This window comes from Chelonia mydas, chromosome 7 (genome assembly GCF_015237465.2).
Source record: "Chelonia mydas isolate rCheMyd1 chromosome 7, rCheMyd1.pri.v2, whole genome shotgun sequence".
NCBI classification, from domain to species: domain Eukaryota; kingdom Metazoa; phylum Chordata; order Testudines; family Cheloniidae; genus Chelonia; species Chelonia mydas.
The window spans coordinates 104,234,941-104,260,567 of NC_057853.1; the positions used below are offsets into that span (position 1 = coordinate 104,234,941).

The window sequence follows — 25,627 nt, forward strand, 5'->3', positions numbered from 1 at the left end:
GTTCTCTCTACGTCCTAGAGTTCAAGTTGTTGATGGGGGAGTAGGATTTCACCACTCCCACTTGCGGAAAGTAAAGGAGAAATCCCAAACACTCTTGATTTCCTGGGATCTTATTGGAGTACACCCCATCCTCCCAGGTCTTTGTATGGATCACTGGCAACTGAGCTCCATCTGCCTCCTTGGCAACATGACTTCAGTGAAGCCACAAACACACACACGCACACACGCACACACTCTTGCCCTCAGATGGCTCAGGACCAATTTTTGCTGGTGAGTTTCCCACTTGGAGGTTTGGATGTTATTCCTCTAAAATACATTTCAGGTAAAAATTAAACCAATGTGAGTACCTGAGCAGATGACGCTGGCATCCTCACGGTGAGCACAGTTATGTGTGCCCCACCCCTGGTGCGAGCACTGCCACAGAGAGGATTCGTTCCCTCTGCACTGCACGTCATCCAAGAGAACTCTTCCGGAGCCTTCACCAAACCGGGCATTCCTGGGGGCCTCAATGGCCTGGCCACACCCAAGCTGTCTGCACACAACCTCTGCATCATTTATGTCCCAGGCATCATCACAGACTGTTCCCCATCTTCCATTGTAAAGGACTTCAACGCGACCGGAACACCCGTTCTGTCCATTCACCAGTCTCACTAATGGTCCTTGGAAAAACAGAGGGAAATTAATTTTCACCCAGCTCTTGAAATTTGGGGTTCTTTTCTAGTTACGAAGTTGGCCAGTGTGGTTTTATGAAAGTTGCAAAGCGGATATTTTCCTTTTCCTAAAATTGCATATTATTTGCACAATAGTAATACAGTTTTTGCAACAACATTTACTACTCGCAGTAAATGGAAATCCCAATTGACTGGCATATGCAATTAACTTATTGATCACAAGCTATGTGGTATCAATTCATCAGCATTTGATCATAGCTCTCCAACCTTACTCCTCTTCAGTAGGACTTACTCATGAGGGTAACATCATAGTGATGAGCCAGGCCTAAATTGGTTGCTCTCAATGGGGCTACATGTGTAACTATGGTGTGCCCACGTCCTCACTGGGGCACCCTGTATGGAAGTTTCACTCTGGAAGGTTAATGGTTCTAGAATCAGCTCCCATCCTCAGATATGATTTGAAACATTTCAACAACCACATTATTATAATGCAAATGTGCGACTAAATCCCTGTTTCTCCTGATGCTTTGGCATGTACAGGAGCTGAGAAAAGTCATGAGAGAAAATAAAAGCCACAGTTGAGTAAGTAGTCCTAGATTGGCTATAACTTTGATATCTGAAGCAGTGTCAGGCACATGTCTCTTAACACCATCAACGATGCTAGGAGACTAGACAGAGAATTAGAAAAATGTGATAGGGGACCACCACCAGCAGGCTAATTATCTACCAATGTCAGACAAAGAAGTGAAATCACTTTAGGACAGTTTACATTTCCCTCTGCAGGTTTCTGCCATTTCACGGCAATTGGGGTGTGTATACTGGAGAGAGGAGCCCAGTAACTGCACTGAGAAATTATGGGCGCCTCTTTAACTCAGCAGGGAGAACATAAGAAGAAGACCATTATTGAAAGCACGGCTGAGAAAAGACTCACCACTTGGAGGGGGTCCGTTTGTTGGAGGTGGTGGAGCTGGCAATGCAAAAAGATAAGGACAGTCTTAAAAATGATTCAAGATGATTAAAAGCCATCTTTATTAGGTGGACATTTGAATACTTTTTATGATGTACAATTCCAAGAATGAAAGACCAGAGACATTCACAAACTAGAAGATAATCACTGAAGGAGCGTGAATGAAGGACAAAATATATTCAAAACTACAAACCCAAATGGAGAACGTGTGAGTGCTAATCTAGCGGATTGATTCATACCCTGAGTGGATTGGGCACAAAGGGAGACCTGTAACACACCCTCACCAGTGGGTTACATACTTCTTCTTGTCGAAGCAAGCTCATTCCAAGCATCTGAAGCCACAGCAATTGAAATTTTGGACAAGGCTGCTCTTACGTGACAGCATCCATCTCCTCAATACACCAGAGATTGAAACACGACCTCCAGAGCTAAAAGCACGAGCTGCTGAAGGTTGATTTTAAGACTCAAGACACTCTTTCCGGGCTTGTAACACACTCATATCCTCTGTGGATCGGCAGGGAGGGGGACACTTAAGGAGACAGTGACCCAAGTGTTATGTTAATGCCAAAATTAGGTAAGTCTGGTCCAGGCAATTGGGGAAAGGAATTTGGATATATGTGAGATGAGCTTGTACCATGTTTCTTGTTGCTCTTTGCTCGGGGAAAACCCATTGGATCAGATTCCGGGTAGGAGGAAACCTTTCCGTGGTTCTCTCTACGTCCTAGAGTTCAAGTTGTTGATGAGGGAGTAGGATTTCACCACTCCAACTTGCGGAAAGTAAAGGAGAAATCCCAAACACTCTTGATTTCCTGGGATCTTATTGGAGTACACCCCATCCTCCCAGGTCTTTGTATGGATCACTGGCAACTGAGCTCCATCTGCCTCCTTGGCAACATGACTTCAGTGAAGCCACACACACACACGCACACACTCTTGCCCTCAGATGGCTCAGGACCAATTTTTGCTGGTGAGTTTCCCACTTGGAGGTTTGGATGTTATTCCTCTAAAATACATTTCAGGTAAAAATTAAACCAATGTGAGTACCTGAGCAGATGACACTGGCATCCTCATGGTGAGCACAGTTATGTGTGCCCCACCCCTGGTGCGAGCACTGCCACAGAGAGGATTCGTTCCCTCTGCACTGCACGTCATCCAAGAGAACACTTCCGGAGCCTTCACCAAACCGGGCATTCCTGGGGGCCTCAATGGCCTGGCCACACCCAAGCTGTCTGCACACAACCTCTGCATCATTTATGTCCCAGGCATCATCACAGACTGTTCCCCATCTTCCATTGTAAAGGACTTCAACGCGACCGGAACACCTGTTCTGTCCATTCACCAGTCTCACTAATGGTCCTTGGAAAAACAGAGGGAAATTAATTTTCACCCAGCTCTTGAAATTTGGGGTTCTTTTCTAGTTATGAAGTTGGCCAGTGTGGTTTTATGAAAGTTGCAAAGCGGATATTTTCCTTTTCCTAAAATTGCATATTATTTGCACAATAGTAATACAGTTTTTGCAACAACATTTACTACTCGCAGTAAATGGAAATCCCAATTGACTGGCATATGCAATTAACTTATTGATCACAAGCTATGTGGTATCAATTCATCAGCATTTGATCATAGCTCTCCAACCTTACTCCTCTTCAGTAGGACTTACTCATGAGGGTAACATCATAGTGATGAGCCAGGCCTAAATTGGTTGCTCTCAATGGGGCTACATGTGTAACTATGGTGTGCCCACGTCCTCACTGGGGCACCCTGTATGGAAGTTTCACTCTGGAAGGTTAATGGTTCTAGAATCAGCTCCCATCCTCAGATATGATTTGAAACATTTCAACAACCACATTATTATAATGCAAATGTGCGACTAAATCCCTGTTTCTCCTGATGCTTTGGCATGTACAGGAGCTGAGAAAAGTCATGAGAGAAAATAAAAGCCACAGTTGAGTAAGTAGTCCTAGATTGGCTATAACTTTGATATCTGAAGCAGTGTCAGGCACATGTCTCTTAACACCATCAACGATGCTAGGAGACTAGACAGAGAATTAGAAAAATGTGATAGGGGACCACCACCAGCAGGCTAATTATCTACCAATGTCAGACAAAGAAGTGAAATCACTTTAGGACAGTTTACATTTCCCTCTGCAGGTTTCTGCCATTTCACGGCAATTGGGGTGTGTATACTGGAGAGAGGAGCCCAGTAACTGCACTGAGAAATTATGGGCGCCTCTTTAACTCAGCAGGGAGAACATAAGAAGAAGACCATTGTTGAAAGCACGGCTGAGAAAAGACTCACCACATGGAGGGGGTCCGTTTGTTGGAGGTGGTGGAGCTGGCAATGCAAAAAGATAAGGACAGTCTTAAAAATGATTCAAGATGATTAAAAGCCATCTTTATTAGGTGGACATTTGAATACTTTTTATGATGTACAATTCCAAGAATGAAAGACCAGAGACATTCACAAACTAGAAGATAATCACTGAAGGAGCGTGAATGAAGGACAAAATATATTCAAAACTACAAACCCAAATGGAGAACGTGTGAGTGCTAATCTAGCGGATTGATTCATACCCTGAGTGGATTGGGCACAAAGGGAGACCTGTAACACACCCTCACCAGTGGGTTACATACTTCTTCTTGTCAAAGCAAGCTCATTCCAAGCATCTGAAGCCACAGCAATTGAAATTTTGGACAAGGCTGCTCTTACGTGACAGCATCCATCTCCTCAATACACCAGAGATTGAAACACGACCTCCAGAACTAAAAGCACGAGCTGCTGAAGGTTGATTTTAAGACTCAAGACACTCTTTCCGGGCTTGTAACACACTCATATCCTCTGTGGATCGGCAGGGAGGGGGACACTTAAGGAGACAGTGACCCAAGTGTTATGTTAATGCCAAAATTAGGTAAGTCTGGTCCAGGCAATTGGGGAAAGGAATTTGGATATATGTGAGATGAGCTTGTACCATGTTTCTTGTTGCTCTTTGCTCGGGGAAAACCCATTGGATCAGATTCCGGGTAGGAGGAAACCTTTCCGTGGTTCTCTCTACGTCCAAGAGTTCAAGTTGTTGATGAGGGAGTAGGATTTCACCACTCCCACTTGCGGAAAGTAAAGGAGAAATCCCAAACACTCTTGATTTCCTGGGATCTTATTGGAGTATACCCCATCCTCCCAGGTCTTTGTATGGATCACTGGCAACTGAGCTCCATCTGCCTCCTTGGCAACATGACTTCAGTGAAGCCACACACACACACGCACACACTCTTGCCCTCAGATGGCTCAGGACCAATTTTTGCTGGTGAGTTTCCCACTTGGAGGTTTGGATGTTATTCCTCTAAAATACATTTCAGGTAAAAATAAAACCAATGTGAGTACCTGAGCAGATGACACTGGCATCCTCACGGTGAGCACAGTTATGTGTGCCCCACCCCTGGTGCGAGCACTGCCACAGAGAAGATTCATTTCCTCTGCACTGCACGTCATCCAAGAGAACACTTCCGGAGCCTTCACCAAACCGGGCATTCGTGGGGGCCTCAATGGCCTGGCCACACCCAAGCTGTCTGCACACAACCTCTGCATCATTTATGTCCCAGGCATCATCACAGACTGTTCCCCATCTTCCATTGTAAAGGACTTCAACGCGACCGGAACACCTGTTCTGTCCATTCACCAGTCTCACTAATGGTCCTTGGAAAAACAGAGGGAAATTAATTTTCACCCAGCTCTTGAAATCGGGGGCTCTTTTCTAGTTATGAAGTTGGCCAGTGTGGTTTTATGAAAGTTGCAAAGCGGATATTTTCCTTTTCCTAAAATTGCATATTATTTGCACAATAGTAATACAGTTTTTGCAACAACATTTACTACTCGCAGTAAATGGAAATCCCAAGTGACTGGCATATGCAATTAACTTATTGATCACAAGCTATGTGGTATCAATTCATCAGCATTTGATCATAGCTCTCCAACCTTACTCCTCTTCAGTAGGACTTACTCATGAGGGTAACATCATAGTGATGAGCCAGGCCTAAATTGGTTGCTCTCAATGGGGCTACATGTGTAACTATGGTGTGCCCACGTCCTCACTGGGGCACCCTGTATGGAAGTTTCACTCTGGAAGGTTAATGGTTCTAGAATCAGCTCCCATCCTCAGATATGATTTGAAACATTTCAACAACCACATTATTATAATGCAAATGTGCGACTAAATCCCTGTTTCTCCTGATGCTTTGGCATGTACAGGAGCTGAGAAAAGTCATGAGAGAAAATAAAAGCCACAGTTGAGTAAGTAGTCCTAGATTGGCTATAACTTTGATATCTGAAGCAGTGTCAGGCACATGTCTCTTAACACCATCAACGATGCTAGGAGACTAGACAGAGAATTAGAAAAATGTGATAGGGGACCACCACCAGCAGGCTAATTATCTACCAATGTCAGACAAGGAAGTGAAATCACTTTAGGACAGTTTACATTTCCCTCTGCAGGTTTCTGCCATTTCATGGCAATTGGGGTGTGTATACTGGAGAGAGGAGCCCAGTAACTGCACTGAGAAATTATGGGCGCCTCTTTAACTCAGCAGGGAGAACATAAGAAGAAGACCATTATTGAAAGCACGGCTGAGAAAAGACTCACCACTTGGAGGGGGTCCGTTTGTTGGAGGTGGTGGAGCTGGCAATGCAAAAAGATAAGGACAGTCTTAAAAATGATTCAAGATGATGAAAAGCCATCTTTATTAGGTGGACATTTGAATACTTTTTATGATGTACAATTCCAAGAATGAAAGACCAGAGACATTCACAAACTAGAAGATAATCACTGAAGGAGCGTGAATGAAGGACAAAATATATTCAAAACTACAAACCCAAATGGAGAACGTGTGAGTGCTAATCTAGCGGATTGATTCATACCCTGAGTGGATTGGGCACAAAGGGAGACCTGTAACACACCCTCACCAGTGGGTTACATACTTCTTCTTGTCAAAGCAAGCTCATTCCAAGCATCTGAAGCCACAGCAATTGAAATTTTGGACAAGGCTGCTCTTACGTGACAGCATCCATCTCCTCAATACACCAGAGATTGAAACACGACCTCCAGAGCTAAAAGCACGAGCTGCTGAAGGTTGATTTTAAGACTCAAGACACTCTTTCCGGGCTTGTAACACACTCATATTCTCTGTGGATCGGCAGGGATGGGGACACTTAAGGAGACAGTGACCCAAGTGTTATGTTAATGCCAAAATTAGGTAAGTCTGGTCCAGGCAATTGGGGAAAGGAATTTGGATATATGTGAGATGAGCTTGTACCATGTTTCTTGTTGCTCTTTGCTCGGGGAAAACCCATTGGATCAGATTCCGGGTAGGAGGAAACCTTTCCGTGGTTCTCTCTATGTCCTAGAGTTCAAGTTTTTGATGAGGGAGTAGGATTTCACCACTCCCACTTGCGGAAAGTAAAGGAGAAATCCCAAACACTCTTGATTTCCTGGGATCTTATTGGAGTATACCCCATCCTCCCAGGTCTTTGTATGGATCACTGGCAACTGAGCTCCATCTGCCTCCTTGGCAACATGACTTCAGTGAAGCCACACACACACACGCACACACTCTTGCCCTCAGATGGCTCAGGACCAATTTTTGCTGGTGAGTTTCCCACTTGGAGGTTTGGATGTTATTCCTCTAAAATACATTTCAGGTAAAAATAAAACCAATGTGAGTACCTGAGCAGATGACACTGGCATCCTCACGGTGAGCACAGTTATGTGTGCCCCACCCCTGGTGCGAGCACTGCCACAGAGAAGATTCGTTTCCTCTGCACTGCACGTCATCCAAGAGAACACTTCCGGAGCCTTCACCAAACCGGGCATTCGTGGGGGCCTCAATGGCCTGGCCACACCCAAGCTGTCTGCACACAACCTCTGCATCATTTATGTCCCAGGCATCATCACAGACTGTTCCCCATCTTCCATTGTAAAGGACTTCAACGCGACCGGAACACCCGTTCTGTCCATTCACCAGTCTCACTAATGGTCCTTGGAAAAACAGAGGGAAATTAATTTTCACCCAGCTCTTGAAATCGGGGGCTCTTTTCTAGTTATGAAGTTGGCCAGTGTGGTTTTATGAAAGTTGCAAAGCGGATATTTTCCTTTTCCTAAAATTGCATATTATTTGCACAATAGTAATACAGTTTTTGCAACAACATTTACTACTCGCAGTAAATGGAAATCCCAAGTGACTGGCATATGCAATTAACTTATTGATCACAAGCTATGTGGTATCAATTCATCAGCATTTGATCATAGCTCTCCAACCTTACTCCTCTTCAGTAGGACTTACTCATGAGGGTAACGTCATAGTGATGAGCCAGGCCTAAATTGGTTGCTCTCAATGGGGCTACATGTGTAACTATGGTGTGCCCACGTCCTCACTGGGGCACCCTGTATGGAAGTTTCACTCTGGAAGGTTAATGGTTCTAGAATCAGCTCCCATCCTCAGATATGATTTGAAACATTTCAACAACCACATTATTATAATGCAAATGTGCGACTAAATCCCTGTTTCTCCTGATGCTTTGGCATGTACAGGAGCTGAGAAAAGTCATGAGAGAAAATAAAAGCCACAGTTGAGTAAGTAGTCCTAGATTGGCTATAACTTTGATATCTGAAGCAGTGTCAGGCACATGTCTCTTAACACCATCAACGATGCTAGGAGACTAGACAGAGAATTAGAAAAATGTGATAGGGGACCACCACCAGCAGGCTAATTATCTACCAATGTCAGACAAGGAAGTGAAATCACTTTAGGACAGTTTACATTTCCCTCTGCAGGTTTCTGCCATTTCATGGCAATTGGGGTGTGTATACTGGAGAGAGGAGCCCAGTAACTGCACTGAGAAATTATGGGCGCCTCTTTAACTCAGCAGGGAGAACATAAGAAGAAGACCATTATTGAAAGCACGGCTGAGAAAAGACTCACCACTTGGAGGGGGTCCGTTTGTTGGAGGTGGTGGAGCTGGCAATGCAAAAAGATAAGGACAGTCTTAAAAATGATTCAAGATGATGAAAAGCCATCTTTATTAGGTGGACATTTGAATACTTTTTATGATGTACAATTCCAAGAATGAAAGACCAGAGACATTCACAAACTAGAAGATAATCACTGAAGGAGCGTGAATGAAGGACAAAATATATTCAAAACTACAAACCCAAATGGAGAACGTGTGAGTGCTAATCTAGCGGATTGATTCATACCCTGAGTGGATTGGGCACAAAGGGAGACCTGTAACACACCCTCACCAGTGGGTTACATACTTCTTCTTGTCAAAGCAAGCTCATTCCAAGCATCTGAAGCCACAGCAATTGAAATTTTGGACAAGGCTGCTCTTACGTGACAGCATCCATCTCCTCAATACACCAGAGATTGAAACACGACCTCCAGAGCTAAAAGCACGAGCTGCTGAAGGTTGATTTTAAGACTCAAGACACTCTTTCCGGGCTTGTAACACACTCATATTCTCTGTGGATCGGCAGGGATGGGGACACTTAAGGAGACAGTGACCCAAGTGTTATGTTAATGCCAAAATTAGGTAAGTCTGGTCCAGGCAATTGGGGAAAGGAATTTGGATATATGTGAGATGAGCTTGTACCATGTTTCTTGTTGCTCTTTGCTCGGGGAAAACCCATTGGATCAGATTCCGGGTAGGAGGAAACCTTTCCGTGGTTCTCTCTATGTCCTAGAGTTCAAGTTTTTGATGAGGGAGTAGGATTTCACCACTCCCACTTGCGGAAAGTAAAGGAGAAATCCCAAACACTCTTGATTTCCTGGGATCTTATTGGAGTATACCCCATCCTCCCAGGTCTTTGTATGGATCACTGGCAACTGAGCTCCATCTGCCTCCTTGGCAACATGACTTCAGTGAAGCCACACACACACACGCACACACTCTTGCCCTCAGATGGCTCAGGACCAATTTTTGCTGGTGAGTTTCCCACTTGGAGGTTTGGATGTTATTCCTCTAAAATACATTTCAGGTAAAAATAAAACCAATGTGAGTACCTGAGCAGATGACACTGGCATCCTCACGGTGAGCACAGTTATGTGTGCCCCACCCCTGGTGCGAGCACTGCCACAGAGAAGATTCGTTTCCTCTGCACTGCACGTCATCCAAGAGAACACTTCCGGAGCCTTCACCAAACCGGGCATTCGTGGGGGCCTCAATGGCCTGGCCACACCCAAGCTGTCTGCACACAACCTCTGCATCATTTATGTCCCAGGCATCATCACAGACTGTTCCCCATCTTCCATTGTAAAGGACTTCAACGCGACCGGAACACCCGTTCTGTCCATTCACCAGTCTCACTAATGGTCCTTGGAAAAACAGAGGGAAATTAATTTTCACCCAGCTCTTGAAATCGGGGGCTCTTTTCTAGTTATGAAGTTGGCCAGTGTGGTTTTATGAAAGTTGCAAAGCGGATATTTTCCTTTTCCTAAAATTGCATATTATTTGCACAATAGTAATACAGTTTTTGCAACAACATTTACTACTCGCAGTAAATGGAAATCCCAAGTGACTGGCATATGCAATTAACTTATTGATCACAAGCTATGTGGTATCAATTCATCAGCATTTGATCATAGCTCTCCAACCTTACTCCTCTTCAGTAGGACTTACTCATGAGGGTAACGTCATAGTGATGAGCCAGGCCTAAATTGGTTGCTCTCAATGGGGCTACATGTGTAACTATGGTGTGCCCACGTCCTCACTGGGGCACCCTGTATGGAAGTTTCACTCTGGAAGGTTAATGGTTCTAGAATCAGCTCCCATCCTCAGATATGATTTGAAACATTTCAACAACCACATTATTATAATGCAAATGTGCGACTAAATCCCTGTTTCTCCTGATGCTTTGGCATGTACAGGAGCTGAGAAAAGTCATGAGAGAAAATAAAAGCCACAGTTGAGTAAGTAGTCCTAGATTGGCTATAACTTTGATATCTGAAGCAGTGTCAGGCACATGTCTCTTAACACCATCAACGATGCTAGGAGACTAGACAGAGAATTAGAAAAATGTGATAGGGGACCACCACCAGCAGGCTAATTATCTACCAATGTCAGACAAGGAAGTGAAATCACTTTAGGACAGTTTACATTTCCCTCTGCAGGTTTCTGCCATTTCATGGCAATTGGGGTGTGTATACTGGAGAGAGGAGCCCAGTAACTGCACTGAGAAATTATGGGCGCCTCTTTAACTCAGCAGGGAGAACATAAGAAGAAGACCATTATTGAAAGCACGGCTGAGAAAAGACTCACCACTTGGAGGGGGTCCGTTTGTTGGAGGTGGTGGAGCTGGCAATGCAAAAAGATAAGGACAGTCTTAAAAATGATTCAAGATGATGAAAAGCCATCTTTATTAGGTGGACATTTGAATACTTTTTATGATGTACAATTCCAAGAATGAAAGACCAGAGACATTCACAGACTAGAAGATAATCACTGAAGGAGCGTGAATGAAGGACAAAATATATTCAAAACTACAAACCCAAATGGAGAACGTGTGAGTGCTAATCTAGCGGATTGATTCATACCCTGAGTGGATTGGGCACAAAGGGAGACCTGTAACACACCCTCACCAGTGGGTTACATACTTCTTCTTGTCAAAGCAAGCTCATTCCAAGCATCTGAAGCCACAGCAATTGAAATTTTGGACAAGGCTGCTCTTACGTGACAGCATCCATCTCCTCAATACACCAGAGATTGAAACACGACCTCCAGAGCTAAAAGCACGAGCTGCTGAAGGTTGATTTTAAGACTCAAGACACTCTTTCCGGGCTTGTAACACACTCATATTCTCTGTGGATCGGCAGGGAGGGGGACACTTAAGGAGACAGTGACCCAAGTGTTATGTTAATGCCAAAATTAGGTAAGTCTGGTCCAGGCAATTGGGGAAAGGAATTTGGATATATGTGAGATGAGCTTGTACCATGTTTCTTGTTGCTCTTTGCTCGGGGAAAACCCATTGGATCAGATTCCGGGTAGGAGGAAACCTTTCCGTGGTTCTCTCTACGTCCTAGAGTTCAAGTTGTTGATGAGGGAGTAGGATTTCACCACTCCCACTTGCGGAAAGTAAAGGAGAAATCCCAAACACTCTTGATTTCCTGGGATCTTATTGGAGTATACCCCATCCTCCCAGGTCTTTGTATGGATCACTGGCAACTGAGCTCCATCTGCCTCCTTGGCAACATGACTTCAGTGAAGCCACACACACACACGCACACACTCTTGCCCTCAGATGGCTCAGGACCAATTTTTGCTGGTGAGTTTCCCACTTGGAGGTTTGGATGTTATTCCTCTAAAATACATTTCAGGTAAAAATAAAACCAATGTGAGTACCTGAGCAGATGACACTGGCATCCTCACGGTGAGCACAGTTATGTGTGCCCCACCCCTGGTGCGAGCACTGCCACAGAGAAGATTCGTTTCCTCTGCACTGCACGTCATCCAAGAGAACACTTCCGGAGCCTTCACCAAACCGGGCATTCGTGGGGGCCTCAATGGCCTGGCCACACCCAAGCTGTCTGCACACAACCTCTGCATCATTTATGTCCCAGGCATCATCACAGACTGTTCCCCATCTTCCATTGTAAAGGACTTCAACGCGACCGGAACACCCGTTCTGTCCATTCACCAGTCTCACTAATGGTCCTTGGAAAAACAGAGGGAAATTAATTTTCACCCAGCTCTTGAAATCGGGGGCTCTTTTCTAGTTATGAAGTTGGCCAGTGTGGTTTTATGAAAGTTGCAAAGCGGATATTTTCCTTTTCCTAAAATTGCATATTATTTGCACAATAGTAATACAGTTTTTGCAACAACATTTACTACTCGCAGTAAATGGAAATCCCAAGTGACTGGCATATGCAATTAACTTATTGATCACAAGCTATGTGGTATCAATTCATCAGCATTTGATCATAGCTCTCCAACCTTACTCCTCTTCAGTAGGACTTACTCATGAGGGTAACATCATAGTGATGAGCCAGGCCTAAATTGGTTGCTCTCAATGGGGCTACATGTGTAACTATGGTGTGCCCACGTCCTCACTGGGGCACCCTGTATGGAAGTTTCACTCTGGAAGGTTAATGGTTCTAGAATCAGCTCCCATCCTCAGATATGATTTGAAACATTTCAACAACCACATTATTATAATGCAAATGTGCGACTAAATCCCTGTTTCTCCTGATGCTTTGGCATGTACAGGAGCTGAGGAAAGTCATGAGAGAAAATAAAAGCCACAGTTGAGTAAGTAGTCCTAGATTGGCTATAACTTTGATATCTGAAGCAGTGTCAGGCACATGTCTCTTAACACCATCAACGATGCTAGGAGACTAGACAGAGAATTAGAAAAATGTGATAGGGGACCACCACCAGCAGGCGAATTATCTACCAATGTCAGACAAAGAAGTGAAATCACTTTAGGACAGTTTACATTTCCCTCTGCAGGTTTCTGCCATTTCACGGCAATTGGGGTGTGTGTACTGGAGAGAGGAGCCCAGTAACTGCACTGAGAAATTATGGGCGCCTCTTTAACTCAGCAGGGAGAACATAAGAAGAAGACCATTATTGAAAGCACGGCTGAGAAAAGACTCACCACTTGGAGGGGGTCCGTTTGTTGGAGGTGGTGGAGCTGGCAATGCAAAAAGATAAGGACAGTCTTAAAAATGATTCAAGATGATTAAAAGCCATCTTTATTAGGTGGATATTTGAATACTTTTTATGATGTACAATTCCAAGAATGAAAGACCAGAGACATTCACAAACTAGAAGATAATCACTGAAGGAGCGTGAATGAAGGACAAAATATATTCAAAACTACAAACCCAAATGGAGAACGTGTGAGTGCTAATCTAGCGGATTGATTCATACCCTCAGTGGATTGGGCACAAAGGGAGACCTGTAACACACCCTCACCAGTGGGTTACATACTTCTTCTTGTCAAAGCAAGCTCATTCCAAGCATCTGAAGCCACAGCAATTGAAATTTTGGACAAGGCTGCTCTTACGTGACAGCATCCATCTCCTCAATACACCAGAGATTGAAACACGACCTCCAGAGCTAAAAGCACGAGCTGCTGAAGGTTGATTTTAAGACTCAAGACACTCTTTCCGGGCTTGTAACACACTCATATTCTCTGTGGATCGGCAGGGAGGGGGACACTTAAGGAGACAGTGACCCAAGTGTTATGTTAATGCCAAAATTAGGTAAGTCTGGTCCAGGCAATTGGGGAAAGGAATTTGGATATATGTGAGATGAGCTTGTACCATGTTTCTTGTTGCTCTTTGCTCGGGGAAAACCCATTGGATCAGATTCCGGGTAGGAGGAAACCTTTCCGTGGTTCTCTCTACGTCCTAGAGTTCAAGTTGTTGATGAGGGAGTAGGATTTCACCACTCCCACTTGCGGAAAGTAAAGGAGAAATCCCAAACACTCTTGATTTCCTGGGATCTTATTGGAGTATACCCCATCCTCCCAGGTCTTTGTATGGATCACTGGCAACTGAGCTCCATCTGCCTCCTTGGCAACATGACTTCAGTGAAGCCACACACACACACGCACACACTCTTGCCCTCAGATGGCTCAGGACCAATTTTTGCTGGTGAGTTTCCCACTTGGAGGTTTGGATGTTATTCCTCTAAAATACATTTCAGGTAAAAATAAAACCAATGTGAGTACCTGAGCAGATGACACTGGCATCCTCACGGTGAGCACAGTTATGTGTGCCCCACCCCTGGTGCGAGCACTGCCACAGAGAAGATTCGTTTCCTCTGCACTGCACGTCATCCAAGAGAACACTTCCGGAGCCTTCACCAAACCGGGCATTCGTGGGGGCCTCAATGGCCTGGCCACACCCAAGCTGTCTGCACACAACCTCTGCATCATTTATGTCCCAGGCATCATCACAGACTGTTCCCCATCTTCCATTGTAAAGGACTTCAACGCGACCGGAACACCCGTTCTGTCCATTCACCAGTCTCACTAATGGTCCTTGGAAAAACAGAGGGAAATTAATTTTCACCCAGCTCTTGAAATCGGGGGCTCTTTTCTAGTTATGAAGTTGGCCAGTGTGGTTTTATGAAAGTTGCAAAGCGGATATTTTCCTTTTCCTAAAATTGCATATTATTTGCACAATAGTAATACAGTTTTTGCAACAACATTTACTACTCGCAGTAAATGGAAATCCCAAGTGACTGGCATATGCAATTAACTTATTGATCACAAGCTATGTGGTATCAATTCATCAGCATTTGATCATAGCTCTCCAACCTTACTCCTCTTCAGTAGGACTTACTCATGAGGGTAACATCATAGTGATGAGCCAGGCCTAAATTGGTTGCTCTCAATGGGGCTACATGTGTAACTATGGTGTGCCCACGTCCTCACTGGGGCACCCTGTATGGAAGTTTCACTCTGGAAGGTTAATGGTTCTAGAATCAGCTCCCATCCTCAGATATGATTTGAAACATTTCAACAACCACATTATTATAATGCAAATGTGCGACTAAATCCCTGTTTCTCCTGATGCTTTGGCATGTACAGGAGCTGAGGAAAGTCATGAGAGAAAATAAAAGCCACAGTTGAGTAAGTAGTCCTAGATTGGCTATAACTTTGATATCTGAAGCAGTGTCAGGCACATGTCTCTTAACACCATCAACGATGCTAGGAGACTAGACAGAGAATTAGAAAAATGTGATAGGGGACCACCACCAGCAGGCGAATTATCTACCAATGTCAGACAAAGAAGTGAAATCACTTTAGGACAGTTTACATTTCCCTCTGCAGGTTTCTGCCATTTCACGGCAATTGGGGTGTGTGTACTGGAGAGAGGAGCCCAGTAACTGCACTGAGAAATTATGGGCGCCTCTTTAACTCAGCAGGGAGAACATAAGAAGAAGACCATTATTGAAAGCACGGCTGAGAAAAGACTCACCACTTGGAGGGGGTCCGTTTGTTGGAGGTGGTGGAGCTGGCAATGCAAAAAGATAAGGACAGTCTTAAAAATGATTCAAGATGATTAAAAGCCATCTTTATTAGGTGGATATTTGAATACTTTTTATGATGTACAATTCCAAGAATGAAAGACCAGAGACATTCACAAACTAGAAGATAATCACTGAAGGAGCGTGAATGAAGGACAAAATATATTCAAAACTACAAACCCAAATGGAGAACGTGTGAGTGCTAATCTAGCGGATTGATTCATACCCTCAGTGGATTGGGCACAAAGGGAGACCTGTAACACACCCTCACCAGTGGGTTACATACTTCTTCTTGTCAAAGCAAGCTCATTCCAAGCATCTGAAGCCACAGCAATTGAAATTTTGGACAAGGCTGCTCTTACGTGACAGCATCCATCTCCTCAATACACCAGAGATTGAAACACGACCTCCAGAGCTAAAAGCACGAGCTGCTGAAGGTTGATTTTAAGACTCAAGACACTCTTTCAGGGCGTGTAACACACTCATATTCTCTGTGGATCGGCAGGGAGGGGGACACTTAAGGAGACAGTGACCCAAGTGTTATGTTAATGCCAAAATTAGGTAAGTCTGGTCCAGGCAATTGGGGAAAGGAATTTGGATATATGTGAGATGAGCTTGTACCATGTTTCTTGTTGCTCTTTGCTCGGGGAAAACCCATTGGATCAGATTCCGGGTAGGAGGAAACCTTTCCGTGGTTCTCTCTATGTCCTAGAGTTCAAGTTGTTGATGAGGGAGTAGGATTTCACCACTCCCACTTGCGGAAAGTAAAGGAGAAATCCCAAACACTCTTGATTTCCTGGGATCTTATTGGAGTATACCCCATCCTCCCAGGTCTTTGTATGGATCACTGGCAACTGAGCTCCATCTGCCTCCTTGGCAACATGACTTCAGTGAAGCCACACACACACACGCACACACTCTTGCCCTCAGATGGCTCAGGACCAATTTTTGCTGGTGAGTTTCCCACTTGGAGGTTTGGATGTTATTCCTCTAAAATACATTTCAGGTAAAAATAAAACCAATGTGAGTACCTGAGCAGATGACACTGGCATCCTCACGGTGAGCACAGTTATGTGTGCCCCACCCCTGGTGCGAGCACTGCCACAGAGAGGATTCGTTCCCTCTGCACTGCACGTCATCCAAGAGAACACTTCCGGAGCCTTCACCAAACCGGGCATTCCTGGGGGCCTCAATGGCCTGGCCACACCCAAGCTGTCTGCACACAACCTCTGCATCATTTATGTCCCAGGCATCATCACAGACTGTTCCCCATCTTCCATTGTAAAGGACTTCAACGCGACCGGAACACCCGTTCTGTCCATTCACCAGTCTCACTAATGGTCCTTGGAAAAACAGAGGGAAATTAATTTTCACCCAGCTCTTGAAATCGGGGGCTCTTTTCTAGTTATGAAGTTGGCCAGTGTGGTTTTATGAAAGTTGCAAAGCGGATATTTTCCTTTTCCTAAAATTGCATATTATTTGCACAATAGTAATACAGTTTTTGCAACAACATTTACTACTCGCAGTAAATGGAAATCCCAATTGACTGGCATATGCAATTAACTTATTGATCACAAGCTATGTGGTATCAATTCATCAGCATTTGATCATAGCTCTCCAACCTTACTCCTCTTCAGTAGGACTTACTCATGAGGGTAACATCATAGTGATGAGCCAGGCCTAAATTGGTTGCTCTCAATGGGGCTACATGTGTAACTATGGTGTGCCCACGTCCTCACTGGGGCACCCTGTATGGAAGTTTCACTCTGGAAGGTTAATGGTTCTAGAATCAGCTCCCATCCTCAGATATGATTTGAAACATTTCAACAACCACATTATTATAATGCAAATGTGCGACTAAATCCCTGTTTCTCCTGATGCTTTGGCATGTACAGGAGCTGAGGAAAGTCATGAGAGAAAATAAAAGCCACAGTTGAGTAAGTAGTCCTAGATTGGCTATAACTTTGATATCTGAAGCAGTGTCAGGCACATGTCTCTTAACACCATCAACGATGCTAGGAGACTAGACAGAGAATTAGAAAAATGTGATAGGGGACCACCACCAGCAGGCTAATTATCTACCAATGTCAGACAAAGAAGTGAAATCACTTTAGGACAGTTTACATTTCCCTCTGCAGGTTTCTGCCATTTCACGGCAATTGGGGTGTGTATACTGGAGAGAGGAGCCCAGTAACTGCACTGAGAAATTATGGGCGCCTCTTTAACTCAGCAGGGAGAACATAAGAAGAAGACCATTATTGAAAGCACGGCTGAGAAAAGACTCACCACTTGGAGGGGGTCCGTTTGTTGGAGGTGGTGGAGCTGGCAATGCAAAAAGATAAGGACAGTCTTAAAAATGATTCAAGATGATTAAAAGCCATCTTTATTAGGTGGACATTTGAATACTTTTTATGATGTACAATTCCAAGAATGAAAGACCAGAGACATTCACAGACTAGAAGATAATCACTGAAGGAGCATGAATGAAGGACAAAATATATTCAAAACTACAAACCCAAATGGAGAACGTGTGAGTGCTAATCTAGCGGATTGATTCATACCCTGAGTGGATTGGGCACAAAGGGAGACCTGTAACACACCCTCACCAGTGGGTTACATATTTCTTCTTGTCAAAGCAAGCTCATTCCAAGCATCTGAAGCCACAGCAATTGAAATTTTGGACAAGGCTGCTCTTACGTGACAGCATCCATCTCCTCAATACACCAGAGATTGAAACACGACCTCCAGAGCTAAAAGCACGAGCTGCTGAAGGTTGATTTTAAGACTCAAGACACTCTTTCAGGGCGTGTAACACACTCATATCCTCTGTGGATCGGCAGGGAGGGGGACACTTAAGGAGACAGTGACCCAAGTGTTATGTTAATGCCAAAATTAGGTAAGTCTGGTCCAGGCAATTGGGGAAAGGAATTTGGATATATGTGAGATGAGCTTGTACCATGTTTCTTGTTGCTCTTTGCTCGGGGAAAACCCATTGGATCAGATTCCGGGTAGGAGGAAACCTTTCCGTGGTTCTCTCTACGTCCTAGAGTTCAAGTTGTTGATGAGGGAGTAGGATTTCACCACTCCCACTTGCGGAAAGTAAAGGAGAAATCCCAAACACTCTTGATTTCCTGGGATCTTATTGGAGTATACCCCATCCTCCCAGGTCTTTGTATGGATCACTGGCAACTGAGCTCCATCTGCCTCCTTGGCAACATGACTTCAGTGAAGCCACACACACACACGCACACACTCTTGCCCTCAGATGGCTCAGGACCAATTTTTGCTGGTGAGTTTCCCACTTGGAGGTTTGGATGTTATTCCTCTAAAATACATTTCAGGTAAAAATAAAACCAATGTGAGTACCTGAGCAGATGACGCTGGCATCCTCACGGTGAGCACAGTTATGTGTGCCCCACCCCTGGTGCGAGCACTGCCACAGAGAAGATTCGTTCCCTCTGCACTGCACGTCATCCAAGAGAACACTTCCGGAGCCTTCACCAAACCGGGCATTCCTGGGGGCCTCAATGGCCTGGCCACACCCAAGCTGTCTGCACACAACCTCTGCATCATTTATGTCCCAGGCATCATCACAGACTGTTCCCCATCTTCCATTGTAAAGGACTTCAACGCGACCGGAACACCCGTTCTGTCCATTCACCAGTCTCACTAATGGTCCTTGGAAAAACAGAGGGAAATTAATTTTCACCCAGCTCTTGAAATCGGGGGCTCTTTTCTAGTTATGAAGTTGGCCAGTGTGGTTTTATGAAAGTTGCAAAGCGGATATTTTCCTTTTCCTAAAATTGCATATTATTTGCACAATAGTAATACAGTTTTTGCAACAACATTTACTACTCGCAGTAAATGGAAATCCCAATTGACTGGCATATGCAATTAACTTATTGATCACAAGCTATGTGGTATCAATTCATCAGCATTTGATCATAGCTCTCCAACCTTACTCCTCTTGAGTAGGATTTACTCGTGAGGGTAACGTCATAGTGATGAGCCGGGCCTAAACTGGTTGCTCTCAGTTGGGTACATGTGTGCCTATGGTGTCCCCACGTCCTCACTGGGGCACCCTGTATGGAAGTTTCACTCTGGAAGATTAATGGTTCTAGAATCAGCCCCCATCCTCAGGTATGATTTGAAACATTTCAACAACCACATTATTATAATGCAAATGTGCGACTAAATCCCTGTTTTCGTGATGCTTTGGCATGTACAGGAGCTGAGAAAAGTCATGAGAGAAAATAAAAGCCGCAGTTGGGTAAGTAGTCCTAGATTGGCTATAATTTTGATATCTGAAGCAGTGTCAGGCACATGTCTCTTAACACCATCAACGATGCTAGGACACTAGACAGTGAATTAGAAAAATGTGATAGCGGACCACCACCAGCAGGCGAATTATCTACCAATGTCAGACAAAGAAGTGAAATCACTTTAGGACAGTTTACATTTCCCTCTGCAGGTTTCTGCCATTTCACGGCAATTGGGGTGTGTGTACTGGAGAGAGGAGCCCAGTAACTGCACTGAGAAATTATGGGCGCCTCTTTAACTCAGCAGGGAGAACATAAGAAGAAGACCATTATTGAAAGCACGGCTGAGAAAAGACTCACCACTTGGAGGGGGCCCGTTTGTTGGAGGTGGTGGAGCTGGCAATGCAAAAAGATAAGGACAGTCTTAAAAATGATTCAAGATGATTAAAAGCCATCTTTATTAGGTGGACATTTGAATACTTTTTATGACGTACAATTCCAAGAATGAGAGACCAGAGACATTCAGAAACTAGAAGATAATCACTGAAGGAGCGTGAATGAAGAACAAAATATATTGAAAACTACAAACCCAAATGGAGAACATGTTAGTGCTAATGTAGTGGATAGGTTCATATCCTCAGTGGATTGGGCACAGAGGGAGACCTGTAACACACCCTCACCAGTGGGTTACATACTTCTTCTTGTTAAGGCAAGCTGATTCCAAGCATCTGAAGCCACAGCAATTCAAATGCTGGACAGGACTGGACTAGACTGCTCTTATGTGACAGCATCCTCCTGGCCAATATACCACGGATTGAAACACGACCTCCAGAGCTAAAAGCATGAGTTCTGCAGCTTGATTTTAAGACTCAGGACTCTCTTTTTGCAACAACATTTACGACACGCAAAAACATGGAAATCCCAAGTGACAGGCATATGCAATTAACGTCTTAATCACAAGCTATGTGGTGTCAGTACTACAGCATATGATCATTCCTGGCCTGACTCTCCAACTGTACTCATGCTGAGGTGCACACAGTCATGAGTGCAACGTCATACTGATAAGCCTGGCCTAAATTGGTTGATCTCAGTGTGACTATGGTGTCCCAATGTCCTCATTGGGGTTCTCCTCCATGGAACTTCCACTCTGCATGGTTAATAGTTCTAGAATCAGCCCCCATTTTCAGATATGATTTGAATCATTTCAACCACCGCATTATTATAATGAATATGTGGAATGAAATCCCAGTGTCTCCTGATGCTTTGGCATGTACAGGGGCTGAGAAAAGTCATGAGAGAAAATAAAAGCCACAGTTGAGTAGTCCTAGATTGGCTATAACTTTGATATCTGAAGCAGTGTCAGGCACGTCTCTTAACACCATCAATGATGCTTGGACACTAGACAGTGAATTAGAAAAATGTGATAGGGGACCACCACCAGCAGGCTAAATTATCTACCAATGTCAGACAAAGAAGTGGAATCACTTTAGGACAGTTTACATTTCCCTCTGCAGGTTTCTGCCATTTCACGGCAATTGGGGTGCGTATACTGGAGAGAGGAGCCCAGTAACTGCACTGAGAAATTATGGGCGCCTCTTTAACTCAGCAGGGAGGAACATAATAAGAAGACCATTATTGAGAAAAGACTCACCACTTGGAGGGGGCCCATTTGTTGGAGGTGGTGGAGCTGGCAATGCAAAAAGAAAAGGACAGTCTTAAAAATGATTCAAGATGATTAAAAGCCATCTTTATTAGGTGGACATTTGAATACTTTTCCCGAGCTAAAAGCGTGAGCTGCTGAAGGTTGATTTTGAGACTCAAGGCACTCTAGCAAGGGTTGTAACACACTCATATCCTCTGTGGATCGGCAGAGAGGGGGGACACTTAAGGAGACAGTGACCCAAGTGTTAGGTTCATGCGAATATTAAGTAAGTCTGGTCCAGGCAATTGGGGAAAGGAGTTTAGATATATGTGAGATGAGCTTGTACCATGTGTCTTATTGCTCATTGGTCTGGGAAAACCCATTGGATCAGTTTCCGGCTTGGAGGAAACCTTTCCATTCTTCTCTTTACACCATAGAGTTCAAGTTCTTGATGAGTGACTAGGATTTCACCACTCCCACTTGCGGGAAGTAAAGGAGAAATCCCAAACACTCTTGATTTCATGGGATCTTATCAGAGTACACACCAACCTCCCAGGTCTTTGTATGGATCACTGGGGAAACTGAGCTCCATCTGCCTATTTGGCAACATGACTTCAGTGAAGCACAAACACATACACACACACACACACACACACACACTCTTGCCCTCAGCTGCCTCAGGACTAGTTTTTGATGGTGAGTTTCCCACTTGGAGGTTTGGATGTTATTCCTTTAAAATACATTTCAGGTAAAAATAAAACAAATGTGAGTACCTGAGCAGATGACACTGGCATCCTCACGGTGGGCACAGTTATGTGTACCCCACGTCCGGTGCGAGCACTGCCACAGAGAGGATTCGTTCCCTCTGCACTGAACGTCATCCAGGAGAACACTTCCGGAGCCTTCACCAAAATGGGCATTCCTGGGGGCCTGAACGGCCTGCCCACACCCAAGTTGCCTGCACACAACCTCTGCATCATTTATGTCCCAGGCATCATCACAGACTGTTCCCCAGCTTCCATGGTAATAGACTTCAACACGACCGGAACACCCATCCTGTCCATTCACCAGTCTCAGTGATGTGGAAATACCCAGTTGAGCTGAGGTTGTGTAAACCGAATAGGCTGACAGGAGACATAAGAGAAAATAAGGTCCTAGTTCTGTAATAGCTACTAGGATCTGTTAACTGGATGAAGGTTTTTTGTGTGTGTTTGTTTATTTGTTTTTTAATCACAGAAAGCCCGTTGATGGCTAGATCTTGTATTATGAACAGATTCCACTGAATGTAGTTGAGTGAAGAGTCATCAGTAAGTCAGTAATGGTTCCTGGATTCTTTGCCCTCCCCCAAACCTATTGGTCTGGGCCTGCCCTGTTAATGGTCTCCAAGGTACTAGCCACTAGCTGGGGATTACTGGAGTGCAATGCAATCTGGCTACGGTCCTTCCACTTTCCACCAGACACACCATCAGCACTCGGTTCTCTGGGGAGAGTGGCATATAGGAGTTGAGTCCAAGTACTTGATTCCTGTTGGTGTCTCTCCTAGACCACAAAAATACCCAGACAGGGTTTGTGAGGAATCAAATACATCCACCTGTATGTATCTGGTGATCTGCATTGACTCTAAGACTTTGAATTATTAATCACAGCTGAAAATAATTAGTTTCTTTGTTTGATATTTATCTCGTGCTCTATATGTGCATAGCACTTTATAAACAAGTTAAAAAAAACCAAATGAGTAATTTCCTCCGCACTCAAAAAATTATTTAAACCATCATTTGGCTGCTAGCTATATAAATGCTAAGCAATTTTTAGAAACATATTGAAGTTTAAGGGGGAAATAGGGAGTGCAGATATAAATATCTGGTGAGAGAAAACTAGTAACTTAACAATATGCATATCTTTATGTGTGATCATAAAGAGAGTGTCTGTAAAATTTATCTTGATTCCTAATATATAATCTTTGTTCTTATCTTTAAAATGATGATCATAACATAATGATAATTAATGTGATAATTTTTTCACCCATAGGCTAGTATGTCAGCTATAGTGAATTATATCTCATAGTGGCATTCTGAAGTAATAAATGATGAAGAAACTGAAAAGATGGGGTAAAAGCTTCTGAGACAGTATAATGGATGAAGAAAGAAAGGATGCTACTGATAACTAAGATCGAAGACTATCTGGTGCTCTACCGCCTCTTGAGGTCTTCATTGCAGAATTTGCCCAGGATCTTAACTGAGTGTTGCCTCTCTGATCCAAGTTTAATGGTTCTTTCAACTTGGGCTAGTATGCATGGCTGGAGGTATGGGCTAGAGACTGGTTCTACTTTCAGTTGGGTTGGTAACCTGCTTCCTTGGCAGTGAGGACACAGGCTAAATCATTTGAGTGCTGATAATCCTCCAATGCCTTTTCCTGTGCCCAGAAGGACAGACAAGTTCTCTTACAATTCACTGGGAAAGAACGATAGAGTGGCTCAGCTTACTGCGGCACAAAGGACTATGGGTTATGTCCCCAGAAATCCTAGTGACATACATGGTGGAGTGCAGAACCATACAGACCAACACGGATGCTACTCTGAAAACAGTAACTCGGGTATGGCTTTACAGCCTGGCTGCTCACACTTGGGCTAGGCTAACCCACGTGCTCAGACCCTGGTGCCGATCATCCCAGGCTAACTTCAGTGATGACATACCCTTCGGGTCCTATCACCTTTATCTCTAAAGTACTGAGTTACAGCACTTGCATTGTACACTGCTACAACCTCCATGCCTGAGGGGGTTTTAACTCCGAGATTCTATTGTACTGTTTATAAAAGCTACATTGCTTATCAAAGACTCAGTCCTGCAAGCCTTTGCTCAGGTGAGTAGTCTCAATGATATTGAAGTCTTGGGTTTGCAGGATTTTAGGTCCCACATGAATTTTTCACAATTTTCCCACTCCGAGATCACTTGAAATACAAATAGAGGCTTTAAAGACCTAATCTGATTAAATCACATCAGATCCTAGTGAAGTCAGGTCAAGTCACAATGGGAATCCATTGAATAAAAACAAAGATTATTAGATTTCTGCTGTGCTTGGATTTGACCACCTCCTTGTAGTCCATTTTAATCCTCTTTGATGATGAACACAGCTAAGGGTGGCTTCTCTCTTGTTTTAGACATAATTAAATGTAACCATCTTTTTCATCCTAAACTAAGTGCATTCATCTATTTCTTCTTCTAATTGATAGACAAGCCCTTATCAGTAATATCCATGCTTGTCCTTTGAGATCAGAATCTCTTATTCAAGCTAACAAGATTACCTGAAGTTTTTGATGTAAAGTTTGAAGAAACAAAGGCTCAGTATTTTTAACCTATATGCTGCTGTTTTGTCTCCTCGTCTCTGACACTTTGCTCCTTGTCATCTCTATATACATTTTAGAACCTCAAATCTACTGGGCGACCTAACTGATGTTCCTGAAATGCGGCACTCCCCCGCAATGGTTGTAATACAGAAAAAAAAATCACCAACATTACTGCTTTCCATTTCCAATTTAGAATATGCTCTCTGGGAAATTGACCTCAGTCATGGCACCAAGAGATAAACTGAAATAGAAGTTTCATTGTATTAAGCCATTTAGCAATTTTCAGTAATATTTTTACTTCTATTAGGTTCAGTTGCCATCAGTTCCCAACAAGTCACGTCTATCTACGCCTGTAATAAAATCCAGCCTTTAATATTTTTATACAAGAATGAGAAAAACATCTGATAAATTTTAGACATAATACCTGGGTCATGCAAGATAGTGGCACTTATTAGCAGCATCCAGGTGAAAATCATTTGAGGTCCCATTTTTCACGGGGTTTTCTGCTTACCTGAACAGATGTAGTCTCAGAATTTATATGAATTCTAGTCTATATAGGAGAGGGCGTGCCATGTAATTTGATCTTGCTTCTTGCACTTCGAAGTCAACACAAAGGAAGTTTTCCCAGGAGGTTATTTTCATTTCACAATGTAACAATGTACATCTATAGATCTAGATATCCACAGATGGCTATCGTTCCAGAGAAGACATTGGACTGATTC

General features: G+C 43.8%; 1 protein-coding gene across 1 annotated transcript; it reads right to left on the minus strand.

The window, feature by feature from the left end:
- Nucleotides 1–318: 318 nt before the first annotated feature.
- DMBT1 (deleted in malignant brain tumors 1) lies at nucleotides 319–25,416 on the minus strand. The gene is made up of 17 exons (XM_043551957.1): nucleotides 25,330–25,416; nucleotides 22,336–22,686; nucleotides 19,013–19,339; nucleotides 17,948–17,983; nucleotides 16,693–17,004; nucleotides 14,358–14,669; nucleotides 13,278–13,313; nucleotides 12,023–12,334; nucleotides 10,943–10,978; nucleotides 9,688–9,999; nucleotides 8,608–8,643; nucleotides 7,353–7,664; nucleotides 6,273–6,308; nucleotides 5,018–5,329; nucleotides 2,683–2,994; nucleotides 1,603–1,638; nucleotides 319–659 (listed from the first exon to the last, which is right to left on the minus strand). Exons 1-17 carry the CDS (start codon nucleotides 25,391–25,393, stop codon nucleotides 319–321), a joined length of 3,483 nt encoding a protein of 1,160 aa, XP_043407892.1. The 5' UTR covers nucleotides 25,394–25,416.
- Between the last annotated feature and the right edge of the window lie 211 nt (nucleotides 25,417–25,627).